At 41.6% G+C, this 15507-nt stretch overlaps 1 protein-coding gene across 2 annotated transcripts in view; it reads right to left on the bottom strand.

Annotated features, from left to right (window-relative positions):
* Positions 1-575: 575 nt before the first annotated feature.
* The window catches only part of COL19A1 (collagen type XIX alpha 1 chain), a 453176-nt gene continuing 438244 nt past the window's right edge, over positions 576-15507 (bottom strand). For both annotated transcript variants that reach the window (XM_055433811.2, XM_088840925.1), the window contains 3 exons: positions 13903-14031; positions 880-957; positions 576-703 (listed from right to left, as the gene is read on the bottom strand). In XM_055433811.2, coding sequence (XP_055289786.2) covers positions 576-703; positions 880-957; positions 13903-14031 — 335 coding nt within the window. The remainder of the gene's footprint in view (positions 704-879; positions 958-13902; positions 14032-15507) is intronic.

Here is a 15507-nt window from a genome sequence, read left to right as displayed (position 1 = left end):
TCTAAGTTATGAAGGTCTTATTGCCTATCTATTTCTCTACATAAGTAGAATGGATAAAGGATGGTATAAGAATTCTTAAGCTATGAAAGTAGTCAAAAACATTCAGCAGGAGCAATGCACTATATCAAAAAAGGTAACGATATGGTCAGCAATGATAGTAAATCTAAATACCAAGGAAACTTCCAGATAAGTCTGGAAATTCAACTTTAAAATTCAGAAATGAAAGGCCAAATACAAGTTGATGAGACTACAAAACGTACATCACCATCAGTCTACTAAATCATAAGATATCACTTTCTCTTAAAGAAGAACAAATAAGATGTGCTTGCATATTTCATAGAAAACCCTGAATAAAAATCATAATAATGGTGAAGCAAGACATATGGAATGAATTTGGAGAAAAATCTAAAAAGGCTGATATCACAGTTACTATAGGAATAGGATTCCAATTTTTGTTTTTAATGTCTGGCCTACACCAAAAAAAAAAGTCACCCACGATCATGAGGGTCTGACAGTATTAAGAAAGCTCCAACAGCAAGGAGAGGTGACTGGCATCAAGTCTTCCTCGGGTGTGGTTACTTCCCACCTGTTCGCTGTCGGGTCTGTGAGATGGGATACAGACAATCTTCTGGGTTACATCTTCCACTAGGTCCTGGGGGGCCCTGGGGCCCTGGGGCACCTGGTGAGCCTGGCAAGCCCGGAGCTAATGAAATAAAAGACCCCATCGGAATGCAGGTCAACATACAGATCTTCCTCCCTCCCTCCAACCAACACGAGTCATTCATTGTCAACCGGAGTGACACCAAAGGGCCACAGGGAGCAGGCATGGCTCTGATTTTTGGAGGCTGGCTCATGTTGCGAAGATAATATCACTATTACCTGAAGTCCCAGGAAGACCCGGGCTCCCTGGAAGCCCAATTCCCGGTTCCCCCCTTTCTCCCTTCTGTCCTCGGTAGCCTAAGGAGGAGATAAACAAAAAGAGAGACAAAAAAGTAAGCGTGTTCTCTGACTGATAGGCATTCAGGAGATACTTTGAGGTGCACATGGAAAATACACCCAGTGGAATACCTTCACACATTTATATCTGAAGACTATGCAGCAGACACTCAGTACAATACTGGATCCAAAACAGCAGTGGCCTGAACACGCAGCACAATACCCTAAATTGATACATATTCAAATGTGAAATGTCACCAGGATTTCTTTTCTATAGCTGACTTTCATTTAACATATGTGAGCAATAAGGAAAAGTGTTTGTAGTTAGGTCATTTGAAAGTGCCCTTCCAAATCTACATTTAAACATTTCTGCAGTAAAATAACATTTACTACCTGGGTGTATTTAATAGTTCCACCTGGTTCCCACTATTACAGAGACTTTGTTAAGCTGACTTTCAGTCATTTCAGTGAATGCTTAATATCACAGGCTAAAAAATTAGGGAGAAAGAAAAATAACTGAAGAAATATGAACTTTTGATTAACAAGGATGAATAACACTGGAACATAATTCCAAAAGAAGACTATATCTGCTAAAAGCTATGTATTTAAGTTCAGTTCTCAGATTTTAATATAATGCAAAATACATTATTCCACATGAATCTCAGTGCATATGAGGTATCATAAAACAAGAAAAAATATTTTATGTATTTGTAAAATAGGATAACATTTATATGTCTCCTGTCAAGTGTAAAAATGTATTTGTACAAAGTTCTTATATCATTAGGTTAATATCTACCTGCTATTAATAGAGGTGTTGAACTGCACAAAGAACATGAGAAATTTTTACTCCAATTTCCTATTAAGGTCCCAAGCTCATTCCTTATGAAGACTGCCCCAAAGCCATAGGGTCATACTTCATAATTGTTTCACAACAAAATTTCATATAGGAATGCTAATAAGGTCAGTAACAGCTTCCCCATTTTTCTAGAATAAGTTTTTCACCCCTTTAGGGCATGCCTCTCCTGAAATTTGGAAAGGACTTGAAGGCTGGTCTGTCTGCAAAGAGACATGATCCTGCATGGTGCAGGATGACAGTTTGGATCAGTGTCGCTTACGTAGGAAAACAAATAAAGCAGCAGCAGTGTCCCCACCCAACGTATCTAGAGGTTCTTGTCATTGAAGAACTGTGTTTGCTGTAGTTTTTCAGGTGGTAGCCTTGGAGATTTCCATTTTGACTCTTGGGGTTTATTTCTAAAGTTATAAGTCAGTGCATTTATATGCATGCTGGAAAAATGAGGTCAGAAAAAGAGTGTTACTGGCATTTGGGAAGGATAATTCTTCATGCAGGGCCTTACAAGCTGTTTGAAGGCCTTATGCCGTTGTTTGTCCTGCCCCCTGATTGACCACTGTGTCCTTCGTCATTTTGACACACACACGCCTCCCACTTTCTAAGGCCCCTACTGTTAACAAATCTGAAAAGTCAAATCTGTATCAGTCACATGAACTACGCTATGGGCCACTGGATTACAAATAACAGAAGGTTTCCCTCATTATGAACCAATAACAGCTGAACTTCATAAATTCAAAAGTAAGAACAATCATTCCCAATACTGTCCCTTCCATGTTGATGGAAGCTAGAAGGCAGGATCTGTTTTCTCCTGCTAACTCCACATCCGCTTAGTGTGCAAGGCTCTTTCTAAAATGGATAAGGCTTTGAAGTGTGGCATCCATTCTTGAGGATTTTCACAGAGGTGGGAAATCAGCATGTGTTTGAGAAAAGTTTAAGTAAAGTTCTTTCAGGATTCCTGATCAAGACGGTGAACTGGAAAGCCCTGAGCGCACCTTCTCCCACAGACACACCAAAACTGCAACTGCATATGAAACACTGTCTCTGAGGATGGATGGCCTGAAGATAGGAGAACAGATGTTCCACAGCAGAGGATATAAAGGCAAGGCCGGATCAAGACGGGCAGGAGGCGCAGAGAAGTGGTCTGGTCAGAGGCCACTCCCCTGGCGTGCTGACCACAAGGGGAGGGACGCCACAGCTGAGAAGGTTACCGCAAGGAGCGAGGGGTCCATGTCCCTTGTGGGGCTCGCCAGCCTTGGAGACCTGCCCTGGGAAGACAAGTTCCCATAACACCTGTCGGTGAAAGCCAGCAGGGGCTATCTCCAGGATGGCCTGAGGGCTGTGGGAAACCAGGCCTCCATCCTTAAGGGCTCCTGCACAAGCCCACTTGCTCCGAGTCCCAGCACACAAGCAGCAGCTTGAAAAGCACCTGGGTCTGCTTTTCGGGGGCACTGCATCCTTCTACTTTTCTGTATATTCATTCCATTAATTTTTGAGAGTTTGATACTGAAACTCCAACTAAAAATCTTTATCTATTTAAAAAACAATTGTAATATATATATATGTAACTTTGTTCAACATTTTCCAAGTCTCCTATAAGTGTTTTATCATATTTTCATAATTTAAAAAATAAAAACGAAAGAGAAAAAAACATTTTCTAATCCGAAATTGCCAAGACTTTGCTTTTTCTTTTTTAAAATCATGAACAGTGTTGAATATAATCAATTAAGTTTTTTTCTGAATCTATTAATATGATCATAAATAATTTCTTTCCTTTATCTGGTTATAAGGTAAATTACATTAATTGATTTTCAAATGTTAAACCAATTTTGCCTTCTTATAGTAAAACTTTACCTTGAAATAGTAAAAAAAATAAGAGTATCTGGGTCATATGAGAAAGTGATTTTAGAGCCTGTGACAAAGGGGCAGGATACAGTGGACACCATTCTGAGGACAGATGTGCTGGTAAGTACTGTGTTCTCTCTTTCCATCTGCTTGGCCCACTGCTGGTGGGCAGCGTTCTGTCACTCCCCATCTACCTAGTTACAACACTGTGTGCCTCCCCCCTGCATTCCTTGAAGAATTGCCCTGCCCAACATATGTGCCCCGGCCAGTCACTCCAAAGCAGTTCCTGTTCCACCCAGTGGGCTGCGCCGGATGGCATGGGTGCCCCCCAAAGCAATTCCCACTCTTAGAGTCTGGCCCCGTCTATCAGTGTGTCTGTCACAGTCATGGCTGGGTCTTGCAGTCAGCCAGCTAGGGGCAAATCTTGCCCATCAGTGCCCCCAACAGCAATCATGACTCAACTACAGCAGGAGGATGCGTAAGTCCCACAGGGGACACCCTGGGAGCACCCCACTCTGGTGACCAGGGGGCATCATGTTCTCAGACCCCACAGGACCCCTTCCACGTAAGGCCACTTTTTCAGACCAGGAGATGTAGCTGATAAACCTAATACAGAGAAACAAACACAGGAAGTTAGGCCAAATGAGGAGATAAAGGAATACCTTCCTCATGAAAGAACAAGATAAACTTCAGAAAAAGAAGTTTTTCTTGAGAAAATTGGAGTAAGCAATTAACCAGATAAAACGTTCAATGTAATAGTCATAAAGATGCTCACTAAACTTGGGAGAAAGACGGATGAACCCAAGGAGAACGTCAATGAAGAGATAGAAAGTGTAAAGAAGAACCAGTCACAGCTAAAGAATAAATAACTGAAATGAAAGATACTGTAGAGGGAATCCATAGCAGATTAGAGGATGCAGAAGAGTGAATCAGTGACTCAGAAGACAGGGCAGTGAAAACCATCCGGTCAGAGCAGGAAAAAAAGAGAGTCAAAAGCTGAGGACAACTCAAAGCTTACTAACATTTACAATATAAGGGCCTCAGGAGGAGAAGAGAGCGAAAGGGCCAGAAAGCCTACTGAAGAAATGAAAGCTGAAAACCTCTCTAACCTGGTGAGGGAGACAGACCTCAAAGTCTAGGAAGCATGTGCATGTGTGCTAAATCACTTCAGTTGTGCTTGACTCTGTGTGACCCTGTGCACTGTAGCCCTCCAGGCTCCTCTGGCCATGGGACTCTCCAGGCAAGAATACTGCAGTGGGTTGCCGTGCCCTCCTCCAGGGGATCTTCCCGACCCAGGGACTGAACCCACGTCTCTTTCATCTCATGTATTGGCAGCCAGGTTCTTTACCGCTAGTGCCAGCTGGGAAGCCCCTAGAAAGCATAGAGAGTCCCAAAGAAGATGAACCCGAGGAGATCCATACCAAGACATATTATGATTAAAGATCTAAAGAATCTTAAAAGTAGTAAGGAAGAAAAAATTAGTTAAGTACAAGGAAACACCCATAAAAATATCAGTTGATAGAAGAAATGGATAAATTCCTAGAAACACACTCTTTCAAGACTGAATCAAGAAGAAATGTTATTTGAATAGACCAATCACTATTAATTAAACTGAATCATAATTTAAAAAAAACAAAACTGATGCAAAGTTCAGGACTTCACAGGTGAGTTCTACAAAACATTTTGTGAAGAGTTAACAATTTTCCTTCTCAAACTACTCCAAAAAATTGAAGAGGAAGAAACACTTCTAAGCTCATTCTATGAGGCACTACTCTGGTACCAGCATGAGACAAGGATGCCACAAGGAAAGAAAATTACAAGCCAACATCCCCCGAAAACATAGATGTGAAAACTGCAACAAAAGATTAGTGAACTGAATGTAACAAAATATCAAAAGGATCATACATCATGACCGAGTGGGATTTATTCCAGGGCTACGAGGACGGTTCAACATCCACAAATCAATCAATGTGATCTGTACTGTTCCATTTAGTCGCTCAGTCATGTCTGACTCTTTGCAACCCCATGAACTGCAGCACGCCAGGCTTCCCTGTTCATCACCAACTCCTGGAACTTGCTCAAACTCATGTCCATCGAGTCAGTGATTCTATCCAACAATCTCACCCTCTGTTGTCCCTTTCTCTTTCCGCCTTCAATCTTTCCCAGCATCAGGGTCTTTTCCAATGAGTTGGCTCTTTGCATCAGGTGGCCAGAGTATTGGAGCTTCAGCTTCAGTCCTTTCAATGAATATTCAGGACTGTTTTCCTTTAGGATGGACTGGTTGGATCTCTTTGCAGTCCAAGGAACTCTCAAGAGTTTTCTCCAACACCACAGTTCAAAAGCATCAATTCTTTGGCACTCAGCTTTCTTTATAGTCCAACTCACATCCATACATGACTGCTGGAAAAACCATAGCTTTTGACTAGATGGACCTTTGTAGGTAAAGTAATGTCTCTGCTTTTTAATATGCTGTCTAGGCTGATCACAGCTTTTCATTCAAGGAACAAGCATGTTTTAATTTTATGACTGCAGTCACCATCTGCAGAGATTCTGGAGCCCCCCAAAATAAAGTCTCTCACTGTTTCTATTGCTTCCCCATCTATTTGCCATGAAGTGATGGGACCAGATGCCATGATCTTAGTTTTCTGAATGTTAAGTTTTAAGCCAACTTTTTCACTCTCCTCTTTCACTTTCATCAAGAGGCTCTTTAGTTCCTCTTCACTTTCTGCCATAAGGGTGGTGTCATCCGCATATCTGAGGTTATTGATATTTTTCCTGGCAATCTTGATTCCAGCTTGTGCTTCATCCAGCTTGGCATTTTGCATGATGCATTCTGCATTTAAGTTAAATAAGCAGGGTGTCAATATATAGCCTTGATGTATTCCTTTCCCAATTTGGAACCAATCCATTGTTTCATGTCCAGTTCTAACTGTTTTGTCTTAACCTGCATACAGATTTCTCATGAGGCAGGTCAGGTGGTCTGGTATGCCCATCTCTTTCAGAATTTTCCACAGTTTGTTGTGATCCACACAGTCAAAGGCTTTAGTGTAGTCAATAAAGCAGAAGCAGATGTTTCTCTGGAACTCTCTTGCTTTTTCTATGATCTAATGGATGTTGGCAATGTGATCTCTGGCTCCTCTGCCTTTTCTAAATCCAGCTTGAACATCTGGAAGTTCTCGGTTCACGTACTGCTGAAGCCTGGCTTGGAGAATTTTGATTCTAGCTTGGAGAACAATGTAGTACAAATGAATAAACAAAACCATGCAGAAGCAGACTCACAGATACAGGGTCAAACCGGTGTTTGCCAGGGGGTGGGTGAGTGGGAGTTTGGGGGAAATAGATGAGAGGGATTAAGAGAGACACATTTCCAGGAATATAATAAATAACTCATGGGAATACAATATATAGCAGAGGAAATATGGTCAATAACATTGTGATAACTTTTTATGGTGACAGATGGTTACTAGACTTGTGGTGATTAATATATAATGTACATAAAGATTGAATCAGTATACTGTACACCCAAAACTAATATAATATTGTATGTCAACTACACTTTAATAGAATTAAAAAATTAAAACCAACAAACAAATAAATAAAAATAAGTAAGTGCTTTCTTATAAAACTATTTCAAGAGGAAAGATCTAGAAAAATTTGCCTCTCTTAAGTAAGAGAGGACCTCAGGAGACCTGAGGTATATGGGACGTCAGCTGGATCATGCTTCCCAGGACTTCTTTCATCCTAATGTGGTACCTTCTTATTCACTCCTGGCAGCAGGAACAAATTAGGTCCTACAGTGAGGACCCAGGTGGGAATGAAGGACACCAGGGAGAGTGCTCCTCTCAGTGCACAGTGGGAAGGCAATGATCAGAAACCCACCGGAGGGCAAAATCTAAAGCTGTCTGGAAATGCCTTTGAATTTAAAAAGGTGTCGACAAGTACCTCTTTTAGGAATTTAGGAAAAATGCAAGTGAGGTGACCCAACTCAGAATCACACTGGCCTCTATTCTTTCTGTAGGAGGATCAGGGTGCTAAAAGAGGGTCCACAAATTTCATCCTCAGAATCTTGGTAGGAGCAGCACTCCCCCATTCAGACTGGATTGTGAACTTCTAAAACAGTCATGTTTGGTTTTACTGCACTTTGCAGATACTGAATCTTTTACAAATTGAAGGTCTGTAGCAACTCTGTGTCAAAAAGTATTGGTGTTGTATTTCAAGTTTTTCATGATTATTATATTTGTTACGGCTCTATAAATGGGACAGCACAGTCTCAGTGACAGCACCTCTGTTTACAGCATGGTTTACTGAGCATTTTAAGCCTACTGCTGAGCCCTATTGCTCAGAAAAAAGATTCATTCCAAAACATTACTGCTCATTGACAATGTACCTGGTCACCCAGGAGACCTGTCAGAAACGTACAACAAGATTCCTGTTATTTTCATGCAGCCCATGGACCAAGGAGTCATTTTGACTTTCAAGTCTCATTCTTTAGAAAATAAATTCTGTAAGGCTATAGCTGCCATAGACAGCGATTTATCTGATGGATCTGGGGGAAAATAGAAAAACTTCCAGAAAAGATTCACGATCCTAGATGTAAAGAGGAACATTCATGATTCACAGGAAGAGGTCAAAATATCAACATTAACAGGAATTTGGAAGAAGTTGATTCTAACCCGCATGGATGATGGTGTTCAAGCCTTCAGTGGAGGAAGTAACTACAGATGTAGTGGAAACAGTAAGAGAACTAGAATTAGAAGTGGAGCCTGAAGATGGGATTGAATTGCTGCAATTTCATGATGAAACTTGAATGGAAGAAGGGTTGCTTCTTATGGATGAGCAAAGAAAGTGGTTTCTTGAGATAGGATTTACTCCTGGTAAAAGTGCAGTGAAGCTTGCTGAAATGACAACAAAGGATTTAGAATAGTGCATAAACTTAGTTGATAAAACAGCAGCAGAATTTTGAGAGGATTGACTTCAATGTCAAGTGTGGATAAAACGCTACCAAACAGCACTGCTGTTACAGAAAAATTGTTTGCAAAGAGAAGAGTCAGTTGATGTAGCAAAGTTCATCATTGGCTTATTTTAAGAAATTGCCACAGCCACCCCAACCTTCAACAACCTACAGTGGGTCCTACCTGTAGGACCCTGATCAGTCAGCAGCCACCAACATGGAGACAAGACTCTCCACCAGGAAGATCACAAAGAGCTAAAGGCTCAGAGGAAGGTTAGCAGAGTTCAGTAACAAAGTAACTGCTAATTAAAGTATACATGTTGTGTTTTTTTAGATATAATACTATTGAATCCCTAATAGGCTACAGAATAGTACAAGCACAACTTTCATATGCACTGAGAAACAAGAAAATTCACATGGCTTGATTCACTACAATGTCTACTTCCTGGTAATGGCCTGGAACCACCCCATATCTGCGGGGCATGCTTGAAGTCTCATGTCAATTTCTCATTGCTCTCCACATGTTCCAGCTTCTCTGATAAGCCAAGAAAATTCTATCAGTTCAGTTCAGTTGCTCAGTCGTGTCCGACTCTCTGCAACCCCATGAATCACAGCATGCCAGGCCTCCCTGTCCATCACCAACTCCCGGAGTTCACTCAAACTCGTGTCCACAGAGTCGGTGATGCCATCCAGCCATCTCATTCTCTGTCGTCCCCTTCTCCTCCTGCCCCCAACCTTTCCCAGCATCAGAGTCTTTTCCAGTGAGTCAACTCGTCGCATGAGGTGGCCAAAGTATTGGAGTTTCAGCTTTAGCATCAGTCCTTCCAATGAACACCCAGGATTGATCTCCCTTAGAATGGACTGGTTGGATCTCCTTGCGGTACAAGGGACTCTCAAGAGTCTTCTCCAACACCACAGTTCAAAAGCATCAATTCTTTGACGATCAGCTTTCTTCACAGTCCAACTCTCACATCCATATATGACCATGGGAAAAACCATTGCCTTGACTAGACAGACCTTTGTTGGCAAAGTAATGTCTCTGCTTTTTAATATATTATCAAGGTTGGTCATAACTTTCCTTCCAAGGAGCAAGAGTCTTTTAATTTCATGGCTGCAATCAGCATCTGAAGTGATTTTGGAGCCCAAAAAAATAAAGTGTGACACTGTTTCCACTGTTTTTCCATCTATTTCCCATGAAGTGATGGGACCAGATGCCATGATCTTAGTTTTCTGAATGTTGAGCTTCAAGCCAACCTTTTCACTCTCCTCTTTCACTTTCATCAAGAGGCTTTTCTATAAAACCCCTTTAAATTTCTGTCCTTTCCTAAGATAATGAATAAAAGTGTCATTCTATAGCACATGCCTCAAACCAAACTATGTCATTTCAAATGAAAAAAAATTTTTTTCCTGAAAAACACTGAAAAAAATGCCCCTTTTAGAAATTTCTGAAGAGCCATCATCAAACAGAATTTGCGTGTGGGCAGAACACCTGGTGTCTTGCTCAGGCCCACGTTCTGTTTCTTCTGTGCTGGGTTTCTCACTTCAGCTTTTCCTCAGACTCAGTCACACTGTGTCAAGAAGAGGACTAATTCAGCTGACAGTCTCTGAGCGTTCATGGTCTCTAGGGTAACAGTAGTTTTTATAATCATCCATTATGCAGAGGGGAACAGTTTTATATGCATATTTTTCCTTTTTGAGAAAAATTTTAAATTGAGCAGAGCAGAACTTTGAAGTTACACTCATAACTGCATATTCTGAGTACTTCATATCTATTTATCTACCAGAGAAAAACCCTTCAGTTCCTGTCAGCAGTGGTGGGGCACCAAGAATTGACCAGTAACCCTTCTCTTTACTATAATAAGGTTTCCTGGTGTCTTTTGACAGGATTATCAGTACAATGACTACAGGCAAGTATTTCTTAAAAACTAATCCCATAGTGCAGTTTTTTTGGACTGCATTTCTGGAATGCAAAAGTAAGAAGTCAAGAAATACCTCAGTTCAGTTCAGTTCAGTCGCTCAGTCGTGTCCGACTCTCTGCAACCCCATGAATCACAGCACGCCAGGTCTCCCTGTCCATCACCAACTCCCGGAGTTCACTCAAACTCATGTCCACAGAGTAGGTGATGCCATCCAGCCATCTCATTCTCTGTCGTCCCCTTCTCCTCCTACCCCCAACCTTTCCCAACATCAGAGTCTTTTCCAGTGAGTCAACTCGTTGCATGAGGTGGCCAAAGTATTGGAGTTTCAGCTTTAGCATCAGTCCTTCCAATGAACACCCAGGACTGATCTCCTTTAGAATGGACTGGTTGGATCTCCTTGCAGTACAAGGGATTCTCAAGAGTCTTCTCCAGCACCACAATTCAAAAGCATCAAATCTTCGGCGATCAGCTTTCTTCACAGTCGAACTCTCACATCCATACATGACCACGGGAAAAACCATTGCCTTGACTAGAGTAACAGACAAACTGGGCCTTGGAGTACAAAACGAAGCAGGTCAAAGGTTAAAAGAGTTTTGCCAAGAGAACGCACTGGTCATAGCAAACACTGTCTTCCAACAACATGAGAGAAGTCTACACATGGACATCACCAGATGGTCAACACTGAAATCAGGTTGATTATATTCTTTGCAGCCAAAGATGGAAAAGCTCTATACAGTCAGCAAAAACAAGACCAGGAGCTGACTGTGGCTCAGATCATGAACTCCTTATTGCCAAATTCAGACTTCAATTGAAGAAAGTAGGGAAAACCACTAGACCACACAGGTATGACCTAAATCAAATCCCTTACGATTATACAGTAGAAATGACAAATAGATTTAAGGGACCAGATCTGATAGAGTGCCTGAAGAACTATGGACGGAGGTTCATGACATTGTTCAGTGATGTACAATGATCACAGGCAGTGATCAAGACCATCCTCAAAAAGAAGAAATGCAAAAAGGCAAAATGGTTGTCTGAGGAGACCTTACAAATAGCTGTGAAAAGAAGAGAAGTGGAAGTCGAGAAAAGGAACGATACACCCATTTGAATGCAGAGATCCAAAGAATAGCAAGGAGAGAAAAGAAATCCTTCCTCAGTGATCAGTGAAAAGAAATAAAGGAAAAAAAATAAAATGGGAAAGACTAGAGGTCTCTTCAAGAAAATTAGAGACAGCAAGGGAACATTTCATGCAAGAATGGGCACAATAAAGGACAGAAATGGTATGGACCTAACAGAAGCAGAAGATATTAAGAAGAGGTGGCAAGAATACACAGAGGAATTGTACAAAGAAGATCTTCATGATTCAGATAATCACGATGGTGGGATCACTCACCTAGAATTGGACATCCTGAAATGTGAAGTCAAGTGGGCCTTAGGAAGCATCACTACAAATAAAGCTAGTGGAGGTGATGGAATTCCAGTTGAGCTATTTCAAATCCTGCAAGATGATGCTGTGAAAGTGCTGCACTCAATATGTCCATGAATTTGGAAAACTCAGCAGTGGCCACAGGACTGGAAAGGGTCAGTTTTCATTCCAATCCCAAAGAAGTACAATGCCAAAGAATGCTCAAACTACCACACATTTGCACTCATCTCACATGCTAGCAAAGTCATGATCAAAATTCTCCAAGCCAGGCTTCAACAGTTCATGAACTATGAAATTCCAGATGTTCAAGCTGAATTTAGAAAAGGCAGAGGGACCAGAGATCAAATTGCTAGCATCCGTTGGATCATGAGAAAGGCAAGAGAGTACCAGAAAAACATCTACTTCGCAAAAGCAAGAGAGTTCCAGAAAAACATCTACCTCTGTTTTATTGACTAGGCCAAAGCCTTTGACTGTGTGGATCACAACAAACTCTGGAAAATTCTGAAAGAGATGAGAATACCAGACCACCTGACCTGCCTCCTGAGAAATCTATGCAGGCCAAGAAGTAACAGTTAGAACCAGACATGGAACAACAGACTCATTCCAAACTGGGAAAGGAGTACGTCAAGGCTGTATATTGTCACCCTGCTTATTTAACTTATATGCAGAGTACATCATGAGAAAAGCCAGACTGGATGAAGCACAAACTGGAATCAAGATTGCTGGGAGAAATATCAATAACCTCAGATATGCAGATTACACCACCCTTATGGCAGAAAGTGAAGAAGAACTAGAGTCTCTTGATGAAAGTGAAAGAGGAGAGTGAAAAAGTTGGCTTAAAGGTCAACATTCAGAAAACTAAGATCATGGCATTCGGTCCCATCACTTCATGGCAAATAGATGGGGAAACAGTGGAAACAGTGGCTGACTTTATTCTTTTGGGCGCCAAAATCACTGCGGATGGTGATTGCAGCCATGAAATTAAAAGACGCTTACTCCTTGGAAGGAAAGTTATGACCAACCTAGACAGTAGAGACATTACTTTGTCAACAGAAGTCCATCTAGTCAAGGCTATGGTTTTCCCAGTAGTCATATATGGATGTGAGAGTTGGACTATAAAGAAAGCTGACTGCGAAGAATTGATGCTTTTGAACTGTGGTGTTGGAGAAGACTCTTGAGAGTCCCTTGGACTGCAAGGTGATCCAACCAGTCCATCCTAAAGGAGATCAGTCCTGGGTGTTCATTGGAGGAACTGATGCTGAAGCTGAAACTACAATACTTTGGCCACCTCATGCGAAGAACTGACTCATTTGAAAAGACTCTGATGCTGGGAAAGATTGGAGGGGAGAGGAGAAGGGGACAACAGAGGATGAGATGGTTGGATGGCATCATTGACTCGATGGACCATGAGTTTGAGTAAGCTCTGGGAGTTGGTGATGGACAAGGAAGCCTAGTGTGCTGCAGTCCATGGGGTTGCAGAGTCAGACATGACTGAGTGACTGAACTGAACTGAGCTGAAACTGATATACTGTGCAAATGTTGAGCAGACAGCTGAGTTAATAATGATAAATAAGCACATATTATTGCTGTTATTATCATAGCAAAATTATTAAATACATTTAGATTAGCAGATATGATCAGCTTTAAATTTGAATGAATAATAGTTACAAATCTATTTCTGGCATGTCAAATATTAACAAGATAGCCTATACTAAATGTATAGTACATACAAATTTATATAATATATACCAAATATACTATATATAATCTATATACATATTTTATATGTATGAATACATGTTTTTAATGTGTATTCTGAAGAAGGAAATGGGGTTGCAAAAGAGTTGGATATGGCTTAGTGAATAAGCAACAAAAACTGTATATTAATATACATAACTTATGACTTAACTGTGATTAGCATGTTATAAATACTGAGAGTGAAATAGTTAGTAGACAAATATTGTCCTTGAAGACTTACCTTGGGGTCCAGGGTCTCCTGGAGGTCCAGGGAGCCCATCCTTGCCTGGAGGCCCAGGCCTCCCATGAGCTTGAGCAGCCAGCATTGCTGCTGGGAGCTTGAGCTGGGATAGGAACACAGCCATCCTCTCTTCATTGATGAAAGGAAAAATAATACATCATGTTACAGAAACACTTTTTATGTCAAAAGTTTTCAAATTTGTTTCTCATGAAATTCAACAAAAATTGACTTGGTTTTCAATTTATGTACATCTAGTTTACCGCCTAGTCTGATGCTAAGAGAATTTTTGATTGTTCAAGTAAAACAATTGTACAAGGCTGCTTCAACATGAAGACAGATAAGTTGTGACAATGAGAGGCTCTAAGGACCTTCAGCAATTCATAGATGTTGCCAACCTAGTGGGCAACATTCTAGAGTCTGATTAACCTCTGTGATGACTTGTGGAGAGAACTCAGGTTTGTATTAAAAAAATGGTTGCTATAGTAAATATAAGCCTCTTTCCAGCAATGCTGTGAATGTGCCTCTGGTGATTTAAAATATGCTGATAAGGTCTTTGACACTCCCTTCCAAGTGCAATTAGGTGGAGCCTAATCCACTCCAGTATTCTTGCCTGGAAAATCCCATGGATGGAGGAGCCTGGTAGACTATAGTCCATGGGGTCGCAAAGAGTGGACACGACTGAGTGACTTCACTTCACTTAATCCTCCTATTACGGAGTGTGGGCTGTACTTCCTTTTACTTTTAATGAATAGGAAAAAGGCAAGTAGGGAGACTAATTCATAAAGGCTTGTGACTTCCTGGCAGCGTTCTCTCTTAGCTTCTCATTCTGAGGGAAGCCAGCTGCCACGTCCTGAGGACATTAACAGACCTACATAGGGGTGAACTGAAGCCATCTGCCAACAGCCACATGAGTGAGGCTGGATGTGGCTCTCCCAGCCCCAGTCAAGCCCTCAGGGGATGTCAGCTGGCACTGTGAACATAATTCATGACAGCCTGAGTCAGAACCATGCAACTAAGCAACTCTGGAAGTCCGCGACCCAGAAAAAATGTGTGATGATAACCACTGTTGTTTTAAGCTACTGACGTTTTGAGAAACTTGCGTATGCAGCAATAGATAACTCATGTGGTAGGTGACACTTTATAGCATTGAACAAAACTGCATTACTGGACTTCCCTGGTGGCACAGTGGATAAGAGCCCACTTGCCAATGTAGGGGACAGGGGTTCTATCCCTGGTCCAGGAAGATTCCAGTGCTGTGGAGCAACTAAGCCCGTCGCCACAACTACTGAACCTGTGCTCTAGGGCTCTCGAGCCGCAGCTACTGGGCCACAAGCCACAGCTAATGAGCCCCTGTGTCGCAGCTACTGAAACCCATGAACCTACAGCCTGCGCTCGGCAACAAGAGAAGCCACAGCAATGAGAAGCCCGAGCACTGCAAGAAGAGTAGCCCCTGCTCTCCACAACTAGAGAGAGCCCATGGGCAGCGACCAAGACCCAGCGCAGCCACAAGTCAACAAATACAGCAGTGTGCACAGGTCAGAAAGCCACATCATTGACAGAGGTTTATTTATTGAAAGGATGTCCACTGCCATGAAATTATAGTGA

This window comes from Moschus berezovskii, chromosome 10 (genome assembly GCF_049115385.1).
Source record: "Moschus berezovskii isolate FMDL1 chromosome 10, NW_MosBer_1.0, whole genome shotgun sequence".
Lineage (NCBI taxonomy): Eukaryota > Metazoa > Chordata > Mammalia > Artiodactyla > Moschidae > Moschus > Moschus berezovskii.
This window is presented reverse-complemented; position numbering and strand designations above follow the sequence as displayed.